Source organism: Symphalangus syndactylus, chromosome 5 (assembly GCF_028878055.3).
Source record: "Symphalangus syndactylus isolate Jambi chromosome 5, NHGRI_mSymSyn1-v2.1_pri, whole genome shotgun sequence".
Lineage (NCBI taxonomy): Eukaryota > Metazoa > Chordata > Mammalia > Primates > Hylobatidae > Symphalangus > Symphalangus syndactylus.
This window is the reverse complement of record NC_072427.2, coordinates 47,482,850-47,494,896: the sequence shown is the minus strand read 5'-3', so window position 1 is coordinate 47,494,896 and position 12,047 is coordinate 47,482,850. Positions and strand designations below refer to the sequence as shown.

At 39.1% G+C, this 12,047-nt stretch overlaps 1 protein-coding gene across 6 annotated transcripts in view; it reads left to right on the top strand.

The window, feature by feature from the left end:
- The window catches only part of MINDY2 (MINDY lysine 48 deubiquitinase 2), a 94,415-nt gene that overhangs the window by 56,049 nt on the left and 26,319 nt on the right, over positions 1 to 12,047 (top strand). For 4 of the 6 annotated variants that reach the window (XM_055278363.2, XM_055278364.2, XM_063639019.1 and 1 more), the window contains exon 6: positions 6,829 to 6,971. The exons of the other annotated variants lie outside the window; for them this stretch is intronic. In XM_055278363.2, the coding sequence (XP_055134338.1) occupies positions 6,829 to 6,971 (143 nt within the window). The remainder of the gene's footprint in view (positions 1 to 6,828; positions 6,972 to 12,047) is intronic. 6 annotated transcript variants of the gene reach the window in all.

Genomic DNA, 12,047 nt, shown 5'->3' with positions numbered 1-12,047 from the left:
AAGCCAACTTATTTCTTTTTTTTTTTTTTTTTTTTTGAGTCAGAGTCTGGCTCTGTCCCCCAGGCTGGAGTGCAGTGGCACCATCTCGGCTCACTGCAAGCTCCGCCTCCCGGGTTCACGCCATTCTCCTGCCTCAGCCTCCCGAGTAGCTGGGACTACAGGTGCCCGCCACCACGCCCTGCTAATTTTTTTGTATTTTTAGTAGAGACAGGGTTTCACTATGTTGGCCAGGATGGTCTCGAACTCCTGACCTCGTGATCCGCCCACCTCGGCCTCCCAAAGTGCTAGGATTACAGGCTTGAGCCACCGCGCCCGGCCAAAGCCAACTTATTTCTAATCTTTATTAAAAAATAAGTTTTGGTCACAGGTGATAACTTTTTAAAAATTCAAACATTTTATTTCCTATCAAGGTATGGAGAATAAGAAATACATTCACTAAAATTCCTTTTTAAGGGAAAAGAAATGTTATTTAGCAAATAATCAAATAGAGTTAGGTGTTCTTTCAACTTCTTTTAGATAACATTCGCTTTCCTTGATTCTGACACCTTATAAGTAAAGGTACAGAACTGTTACTTTACATAGAATACTTAATTGTAGAATACACTGATTTTGGGTGTTGATACCTTTTTTATTTTCTACTTCTTTTCCAGTACAATGATGAATAGAAACAATACCTTTTTGAATCTGGTTGTGATTATGCTGATTTTTCATGGCAGCAAAAATCAGCAAGTTTAAAAAAAGCTCAGTACCAGCAGCCAGACTTCACCAGAGCCATTCATTTAATTCCAGATGATCTCAGGAATGGTTCTTTGTGTGTGTGTGTGTGTGTGTGTGTGTGTGTGTGTTTGTTTGTTTTGAGACAGAGTCTTGCTCAGCTGCCCAGGCTGGAGGCTGGAGTGCAGTGGTGCAATCTTGGCTCACTGCAACCTCTGCCTCCCAGGTTCAAGCAATTCTTCTGCCTTAGCCTCCCAAGTAGCTGGGACTACAGGCTCATGCCACCACGCTGGCTAATTTTTTGTATTTTTAAGTGAGACAGGGTTTCACCATGTTGCCCAGGCTGGTCTCGAACTCCTGACATCAGGTAATCTGCCCACCTCAGCCTCCCAAAGTGCTGGGATTACAGGCGTGAGCTGCCATACCCAGCCCAGGAATGTTTCTTTAACAATTGTTCCTAGGACAAAAATATGCATATAAAAATATTTCTAGGATATGTATTCATTTATTCAAATATTTATTGAGCCTTTATTACGTGCCATAGGCACTGAACATTATAGTTTGGCTTCTTATCATTTTTATTAAATAATATTGGTTTCCTTTTCTTTTTCTTTCTTCAACTTTTATTTTGAAAAATCTCAAACCTATAAAAAAGGTTGTAATAGCACAATGAACACTTATGTGCTCTTTACCTAAATTTACCAATTGTTTATATATTGAATGTTTTCTTTGTTTCTGTATTCCTACACACACAACACACAATCTTTTTTTTTTTTTTTTTTTTGAGACGGAGTTTTGCTCTCGTTGCCCAGGCTGGAGTGCAATGGTGCAACCTTGGCTCACCACAACCTCTGCCTCCCAGGCTCAAGCGATTCTCCTTCCTCAGCCTCCCGAGTAGCTGGGATTACAGGCATGTGCCACCACACCTGGCTAATTTTGTATTTTTAGTAGAGATGGAGTTTCTCCATGTTGGTCACGCTGGTCTCAAACTTCCAACCTCAGGTGATCCGCCCGCCTTGGCCTTCCAAAGTGCTGGGATTACAGGCATGGGCCACTACACCTGGCCCTACACACTCTTTTTTCCCTAAATCTTGTAAGAATTAATTGCAAATATAGCACTTTACTTGTAAATGCTTCATTGTTTGTCTCCTAAGAACAAGGAATTCTCTTATATAAATTCTTCTATATAATCACAATACAATTATCTCAAGCAATTTAGAATTGATACAATATTATTTAATATGTTGTTCATGTTCAGAATTCTCCCTTTTTCCCAGTATTGCCCCTTATAGCTTTTAATTTTTTTCAATGGAGGCTCCAATTACAGATCATTTAGTTGTCACATCTCTTTAGTCTTCTGTCATCTAGAATAGTTTTGTAACCTTCTTTCCTCCCTCCCTTCCTCTCTTTCTTCCTTCATTTCTCCTTTCCTCCCTTGCATCCTCCCTCCTTTCCTTCCTTTTTTGTCTTTTATGACATTGACTTTTAAAAATAGTCCAGGCCACTTGTTCCATAGAATATTCCTCAATTTGGATTCATCTGATTATTTCCTCATTAGTAGATTCAGGTTATATATTTTTGGCAGGGATGCTACATAGGTGACATTGTGTCTTTCCCAGTGCATCAAATCGAGGGCACATGAGCCTAATTATCTCATTATTGGTGATGTTCAAATATGATAAGATAATATCTGCCAGGTTTTTATATTGTAAAGATGCCCTTTTCCCTTGGTAGTTAATAAGTCACCTGTGATACTATTCTTTGAACTGTGTGAATATGCTATTCCTTAATAATCTTTCACCAAGTAGATTTGACATCCATTGATTCTTGCCTGAATCAGTTATTACTGTGGTGGTTATAGTTTCTGTTATTCCTTCTATTTATTAGTTGTTATTCTTCTGTAACAGAACAGTTTTCCCTTCTCTTCCTTCTCCTCTTTCCCCATTAAAAAAATTGTATCAGTATAAACTCATGGATTCCTTTTTATTCAGACAGAACGGAGTCTCGTTCTGTCATCCAGGCTGGAGTGTAGACACCTGGCTAATTTTTTGTTTTTTTAGTAGAGACAGGGTCTCACCATGTTGTCCAGGCTGGTCTCGAACTCCTGACCTCAGGTGATCCACCCACCTCGGCCTCCTAAAGTGCTGGGATTACAGGCATAAGCCATTACGCCCAGCCCACTCATATGATTTGATTCCAGGAGTGCAGTAGGGAGCCCAGAACATTTTACTGTGCCAAAAAATAAGTGCTCAAGTAAAGATGAGGAGATACAAAAGAACACAAGACCCAGCTTGAGGGCATCCCACTGGCCGTATCCAGGCCGGGTGTCTAGACTGCACTCCAGTCTAGAAACGGAGTGAGACTCCATCTCAAAAATAAAAATCATATGAGCTTTTATCTTTTCAAGTAAAATCTGGGCATTTGTCATTAAAATAAATTGTTTTGCCCATCCTTTTGAGGAAAAAATACATTAATATAATGTATTTGATCTTTGAAACTTAAATGTGGATTAAATTCTTAAAAATTAGATTGTTTAAAGCTGTCACAGTGACAAGTTAAGTTCTCACTAAGCTTAAATTCGAACACAAATCTCAGACAGGACCACATCTAGACAACATTTTTAGATAAATCAAGTTTCCTTCCTTCCTATTTCTACTTTCTATTCTTTTTTGCCTAATTATAGTACCTCTGTAACTTCACCATCTTTAAGGCATTCATCACTTTCATGTTCTCTAATAACTGTCCAGTAACAGAGGAAAACAGTTTAATGAACTAATTTATTATTGAATTTCTTCTTTGTTTTTTGAGATGGAGTCTCGCTCTGTCACCCAGGCTGGAGTGCAGTGGTGCGATCTCGGCTCACTGAAAGCTCCGCCTCCCAGTTTACGCCATTCTCCTGCCTCAGCCTCCCGAGTAGCTGGGACTACAGGCGCCTGCCACCACACCTGGCTAATTTTTTTGTGTTTTTAGTAGAGACGGGCTTTCACCGGGTAAGCCAGGATGGTCTCGATCTCCTGACCTCGTGATCCGCCCGCCTCCCAAAGTGCTGGGATTACAGGCATGAGCCACCGTGCCCAGCCTTAAATTTCTGAACGTAAGAAATATTTTCAAATATAGTAATCTTCTCAGGAAAATGAGGCTTAATTTAAATTTATTTTCATGAATAATACTCTATTATCATTATATTAAGTTTTTTTACCTTTAGTATCATCAATAACAATAACAATAAAATTGAGATTTAATGTGAATGTTGTAAATAAACTGGATTATTTGAATCAATAATACCTCTTTGAGCATTATAATGATGCTCTGATAAGTTTACAGATAAATAAACTGCTGTGTAACCCTTAGAGTTGTTTTCCAAAATTTTTTTAAATAGTTGTAAAAAATTGAAACTAGATTGACCTTTTCAATAAAGGCTAATCAATTATAAAAATTTAAAACTAGATAGCCTTTTCCACTAAAACTACTGTTTAAGAGATGACAGGAGAATTATGAAACATTGTTTTTTCTAGTTCTTAATAAGCTATGCTTTATGGTTTGGGGAGATATATAATTCAAGTGGCATTTATAATACTCATCTGCAATAAATTTTAAAACTTTAATACCCATAATAATTCTCCTAGGTTACAGTCTTCACGTTGCCATAGCTAGTTTGATGTCCTTGGGCAAGTCACTTATTCTCTCTGAGCCTGTGTCCTATTCTGTAAAAAGAAGTAGCTGAGAAAGACCTTTCTAATGTTGAATTTTTGAATTTCACACTAACATGAAAGTAATGTACTATATCTCCACTGAATTTCTGTATCTCTTTGAAAGGGATCTGTGGAGAGGATATTGTGTGAGTAAGGTATGGAAGGGGCTTTTAAAAACATTTTTCTGAAGGGAACATTTAGTAATACAGATATTACAGACAGCAGTGGTACTTTTCAGCACAGGCATAATGCCTACTTTTTAAATGCTACATAACAGTAAATGCTATTTACTAGCGTATATCATAAATGCTGTTCATTAGTGTATAGTAACTTAGTTCTTAGCAAAGTAACAACAGTAATCAGGTGGAGAAACCTCTTATATCTAAATGTATAAACCCAAGAAGTTGCAAGTATTCAATGAATTTCTTTTGGCTGTAGACCTCTTTATAATTTTTGTACTTCTATCATAACAAAGTCCTTGCAATAGTGTGATAATTAAAGTGTGGTAACTTTTTACAACCACTTTGTAGCTTGAATACTATGGTTTGACACTAAGGGATGTCGAGGGAGTGGAATAAACCTATGTTATCTGCTTCTGGCACTACCAAGTTTTATTTTCAATTTATTGTTGAAGTGTTAGTTTCACACCACAGATTTATCTTTAGTCCCTGTATCTATATCTCTCAGATCACTTATGAAACTTTTTAGGGCATTCCCTTCCCTCCTCCCCCATTGCTTCCGAGACATCTCTCCTTACTCCAAAGGAAGGAGGGAAATAAGAAGAGAAATACAAGTTTAAAAAATATGTATACAGTTGATTCTCATTATTTGTGGTAGCTATGTTCTATAAAGTTACTGTGAACACTGAATTAGTGAATGCTGAACCACTGTCCCCAGGATAAATATGAGTTAGTTTTCAAGGAGCGTTTGGTAACATTTTCATCACCTGATCAATACATAAACTTGTTTTATGTGTTTCTGTTAAACACACCTTATTTAATATATACTATTGATTCACTAGCGTTAAACTCACAGCCAACAGCACTACAGATAGAATATCCCTAATCTGAAAATCCAAAATGCTCCAAAATCTAAACACCAACATGATGCTCACAGGAAATGCCCATTGGAGGATTTCAGATTTCTCATTTTCACATTAGGGATGCTCAGCTGATAAGTATAATGCAAATGTTCCAAAATCCAAAAGAATCCACACCCAAAACACTTCTGATCTCAAGCACTTTAGATAAATGATACTCAACCTGTATAACTCATGCCTGAACGAAACCTATCTAGCACATGTATTTTCTCTGTAAGGCACGTCACAGCCTTTGTCTACTGAATACTAGCCAGCACTTCGGCATTATGTTTGGATGCTGTGTGAAACAGCAAAATCATCGACAGAAAGCATAAAAATGTGAAAAACATGGCACTAAATAGACCATGAAAGGGACACTTGTTTATAGTACGCGAGAGAGCTGAAGCAAGAAGGCAGAATGTTGCCTTGTTTGACCTCAGCTGGGAATGTGCACATTGGGCCACTCAGAATTTTCACCAGTCTTCACATGTCCACAAACAAGCGTGAAAATGCTGCAAGTATTGATTTGGGGTTTCTAAATAAATTTTAGCCAGTTAGATGAACTTGCAGATATGAACTTGCAATGAGGATCAATTGTGTATATGAAGATCAGTTGTGTATATATATGTTTTAAATTATACCCCAGATCACTTCTGTATATTTTATTGTATTTCAAAAACAAAAGCCATAATATCTATTTCCGAACTAGATAAATCTACATGAGTGGCATATGTTGGAGGAGATTAGCATAAAAATGGTGTAAAAAACCATTAAAAATGGCATCATTTATCCCACGGCTTTCTGTTCAGCCTTATGCCTACTTTCAGTTTTAAAGCAAGAATTGAGAAGTTTACAACTTAAGAATTATCTAGGATTTTTGTGAAATCTTAAGCTACTCAATTTATTAGGGCTACTTTTAATTTGAAAACACCTTGCTATTGGGGAGGTAGCTGTTGACTGACATTTTTCTTTCCCACCCATTTTTAAAATTGCCTGACACCTGTCTTTTTACTTGCTTTGATGGCTTTTAGTTTTATTGTGTCTGCTTTTTTACTGCAACCTGCATGAAATCCTTTGTAGTAGTAGGTGAAGTATAAGTAAATGCATTTGTTTATAAAAAAAGAATTTCATATAACTTATTTATTGAAGATAGGAATGTCTGTATACACATATTTCATTGCAAAATTAAAAACACAAATGTCCAATTTGGAGCCATCATAAAGTAGGGAAAGTATTATAATGATTGGCCTTTTTCCATACTTGGAACACACTTTAAATAGAAAAAGAATAACTTTTTAATTTTGAAATTATTCTTCTATCTAATATTATGCATTGGTTCTATAGGCTTTGTAGCTGAGCAGTTTCTAAATAACACAGCCACTCAACTGACATACCATGGATTATGTGAACTAACTTCAACGGTTCAGGAAGGAGAACTTTGTGTGTTCTTTCGGAATAATCATTTTAGCACCATGACCAAATACAAGGTATGATATAGAAATAGCTATTTAATCGTGATTCTAAATCAGAGGAGCTTGATTTAGAGATGTCTTTTGATCTGCTTATAAATAAAAGATTTTAGCATAATATTTCTTAACCATCAAATTGTGAAGGTAATTATTAAATACAGTACTTCTTAAGGATGGGATGGATAAACAATTGAAGTGTTACCTCAAATCATTTTTTGTTTTTTAATTCTCAACTTCTTTTTCACAGATGTTTGCACTAAGAAGTATTTTATTATTTTCTTTCTGAGAAAAAAAAAAGATAAACCCTAGAGATAGAACTAGGATGACTTCCTTTTTTTTTTTTTTTTTTTTTGAAATGGAATTTCCCTCTTGTTGCCCAGGCTGGAGTACAATGGCGTGATCTCGGCTCACCCCAACCTCTGCCTCCCAGGTTCAAGCGATTGTCCTACATCAGCTTCCCGAGTAGCTGGGATTACAGGCATGCACCACCACGCCTGGCTAATTTTTGTGTATTTTTAGGAGAGACGGGGTTTCTCCATGTTGGTCAGGCTGGTCTCCAGCTCCCCACCTCAGGTGATCTGCCCACCTCGGCCTCCCAAAGTGCTGGGATTACAGGCGTGAGCCATTGTGCACGGCCAGAACTAGGATGACATCTAATGATGGAAGTTTATATTTCAGTGCTAAAGGAATTTAGAAGAAATAAATTTTTTTATTTATTTAGATGATTTGCCTTTATGATAGTGTTTGCTATTATTAAACTTTAATAACTTTAATGTGACCAAACATTAAATTCTTTAATAATGTGTAGCTTTAAATTCTTCCTATAGTGCCATTTATGGCTCTGTCAAAAACATTTACTGTTTTACTCTTTTTATCTCTTATAGCCATTCTTTTTGTTGTTACAGCTGTCACTTAGTTCAGAAGTTTGTCAACTTATACGTAGATTTCTTCAGTAGTACAGTAGAATCCTGTTCTGATCCCATCAATAATATACCAAACATGTTCAGTAGCACTTCATGCATGGGGATAAAAATACAAGAGATGTTCTATTCGCCAACACTTTACTTCAGCCAAAATGGTGTCTATTCACTGATAACCCTCCATCCCATACACACATTATACCTTCTAATTTCTGCACTTTACTGCCATATCTTGAAGGGGTGGGTTGCCCCTCCACACCTGTGGGTGTTTCTCGTTAGGTGGAAGGAGAGACTTGGAAAAGAAAGAGACACAGAGACAAAGTATAGAGAAAGAAAAAAGGGGGCCCAGGGGACCTGCATTCAGCATACGGAGGATCCACGCCGGCACCAGCCTCTGAGTTCCCTTAGTATTTATTGATCATTATCAGGCGTGGCAGGATAATAGGATAATAGTGGAGAGAAGGTCAGGAGGTAAACACGTGAACAAATGTCTCTACATCATAAACAAGGTAAAGAAAAAAGTGCTGTGCTTTTGATGTGTGTATACATAAACATCTCAATGCCTTAAGGAGCAGTATTGCTGCCAGCATGTCCCACCTCCAGCCCTAAGCCAATTTTCCCCTATCTCAGTAGGTGGAATATACAATCGGCTTTACACGGAGACATTCCATTGCCCAGGGATGAGCAGGAGACAGAAGCCTTCCTCTTATCTCAACTGCAAAGAGGCGTTCCTTCCTCCTTTACTAATCCTCCTCAACACAGACCCTTTACAGGGTCTGGGGGACGGTCAGGTCTTTCCCTTCCCACGAGGCCATATTTCAGACTATCACATGGGGAGAAACCTTGGACAATACCTGGCTTTCCTAGGCAGAGGTCCCTGCAGCCTTCTGCAGTGTTTTGTGTCTCTGGGTACTTGAGATTAGGGAGTGGTGATGACTCTTAACAAGCATGCTGCCTTCAAGCATTTGTTTAACAAAGCACACCCTGCACAGCCCTTAATCCATTTAACCCTGCGTTGACACAGCACATGTTTCAGGGAGCACAGGGTTGGGGGTAGGGTTACAGATTAACAGCATCTCAAAGCAGAAGAATTTTTGTTAGTACAGAACAAAATGGAGTCTCCTATGTCTACTTCTTTCTACACAGACACGGTAACAATCTGATCTCTCTTTCTTTTCCCCACAGTATCTCACTCCTTAATCCCTGTTTGGAAAGGTCTTCTCATTCCTTTTTGCCTGTCCAAATTTTACCCATCCTTTAAGAAGCATTTCAAATCCTAACTCTTTAGTAAAGCTGCTTCTACTCTCCTCAAACCAGTGGTTCTCAACCCAAATTGTATGCTAAAACTGTATGGGAAGCTTTTTTAAAACTGCCAATCCTCAGAACCTACCACCAACTCCATTAAATGAGAATCTCTGGAGGTGGGATCTGAGCATCATTAATCCTGAGTGCTTTTCAGTTTATTTTAATGTGCAGCTAAGGCAGAGGACAGTTGTCTAACCATCATCTTGCTGTTACTGGCTACATCATCTTTTTTTAGCCCTTATTGGTTAATACCTAGTTACCAGTTTTCTTTCCATGTAAATGTGTCATTTTTTTTTTTTTTCTAAATGAAAGTGGCTTGGCCGGGCGCGGTGGCTCAAGCCTGTAATCCCAGCACTTTGGGAGGCCGAGGCGGGCGGATCACGAGGTCAGGAGATCGAGACCATCCTGGCTAACACAGTGAAACCCCATCTCTACTAAAAATACAGAAAATTAGCCGGACATGTTGGCAGGCGCCTGTAGTCCCAGCTACTCGGGAGGCTGAGGCAGGAGAATGGCATGAACCCGGGAGGCGGAGCTTGCAGTGAGCCGAGATCGCGCCATTGCACTCCCGCCTGGGAGACAGAGCAAGACTCCGTCTCAAAAAAAAAAAAAAAAAGGAAGTGGCTTATTAAAGTTGTGAATTACATCTTCCTATTTTCTTCAACACTTTAGTCAATGAATTATACAAAGTAGTATAAAATAATGATTTGTTTGCTTATGTAAGAATACCCTTAAAGCTCTTGCTCTCCCATTCCTATCTTAGTTATAGCAACAGCTCATTTGTATAACTTCAACATTTTAGCTAGATGTATGTCAGATGTGGGCCCAGAGTCATCCATAATCCTCAGAAATCTAAGGCCAAAGGACATAAGGATCAGATTTATTGCCACATGGTGAATACTGCTAAATCATTTTATTTCTTACTTAACCGGACCTTTCAAGTCTAGGATTTATTCATTTATTTAACAAATATTTATTGAGCATGTATCATGTCTGGGTGCTCACTAGTAGTAGAATACAGCCATGAGCAAGGCAGCTATGGTTTCTGCCTATTAAGGACCTCCTTGGCCGGGCGCGGTGGCTCAAGCCTGTAATCCCAGCACTTTGGGAGGCTGAGGCGGGCGGATCACGAGGTCAGGAGATCGAGACCATCCTGGCTAACACAGTGAAACCTCGTCTCTACTAAAAATACAAAAAATTAGCCGGGCGTGTTGGCGGGTGCCTGTAGTCCCAGCTACTTGGGAGGCTGAGGCGGGAGAATGGCGTGAACCCGGGAGGCGGAGCTTGCAGTGAGCCGAGATCGCGCCACTGCACACCAGCCTAGGGGACAGAGAAAGACTCCGTCTCAAAAAAAAAAAAAAAAAAAAAAGGACCTCCTAGTTTGACAAGGGGCAGATATTAAATAGTTACACAAATAATTATTGATTTATTTCTATTGAGATACATTTTGTTAAGGATACATATCACAAGATGTGAGTGTTTTTATCAGGATTTATAACCTAGTTGCTTTTATCGGGACTTATAACTTAGGGAGTGTCAGGAAAGATTTATTTAAGAAGGTCATATTTAAAATGATACCTGAGGCTGGGTGCGGTGGCTCATGCCTGTAATCCCAGCACTTTAGGAGGTCGAGGCAGGTGGATTACCTGAGGTCAGGAGTTAGAGACCAGCCTGGCCAACATGGTGAAACCCCGTCTCTACTCAAAATACAAAAATTAGCTGGGCATGCTGGTGGGTGCCTGTAATCCCAGCTACTTGGGAGGCTGAGGCAGGAGAATTGCTTGAACCTAGGAGGCGGAGGTTGCAGTGAACTGAGAATGTGCCATTGCACTCCAGCCTAGGCGACAAGAGCGAAACTCTGTCTCAGTAAATAAATTAGTTAATTCATTAATAAAAATAAAATGAAACCTAAAAAGTGAATCTTCTAGTTTAATCAGTTGGCCAAAAAAGAGTTAACTTAGCGGATAGAACATGTATGCAAAGGCCCTGAGGAAGGAAAGAGCTTGACTCCTGAGGAATTAAAAGAAAGTCATTGTGCCTGAAGCATAGCAAATAAAAGGAATGAAGAAAGGCTGAATAGATAGCCAGGCACTAGATCTTGTAAAGTCTTGGGTGTTTTGTTTTGTTTTGTTTTGTTTTTGAGACGGGGTCTTGCTCTGTTGCCCAGGCTGGAGTGCAATGGCACGATCTCAGCTCACTGCAAGCTCCGCCTCCCGGGTTCACGCCATTCTCCTGCCTCAGCCTCCAGAGTAGCTGGGACTACAGGCGCCCGCCACCATGCCTAGCTAATTTTTTTGTATTTTTAGTAGAGACGAGGTTTCACTGTATTAGCTAGGATGGTCTCGATCTCCTGATCTCGTGATCCACCTGCCTCGGCCTCCCAAAGTGCTGGGATTACAGGCGTGAGCCACGGCACCTGGCCTATTGCATCTCAAAATTAACTAAAATTCTTTTTTTTTTTTTTTTTTTGTGACAGAGTGGGGTCTCACTCCATCACCCAGGATGGAGTGCAGTGGCTACTATAATTCTCAATATCTAATAATCTAGTCCATGTTCACATTTGCCACTTGTCCCCAAAATAGTTTTATGGATGGTTTGTTCAAACCAGGATCTAATCAAAGACGATGCATTGCATTTGATAGAGTAACTCCATTTTGATATGATCCAAATCTTGTGTTCTCCAGGGATCCTATAGGCATTTGGACGATTATTTATGCCCCATTACAATACTTGATTTTATTTCCTATATTCCTATTGTACCAGCTTTCCAATCCTGAGTTAGATAAGACACTGCTTTACTCCTGACAGAGTACCCAGTGAGTGCTTTTTTTTTTTTTTTTTCCTGAAACAGGGTCTTGCTCTGTCACCC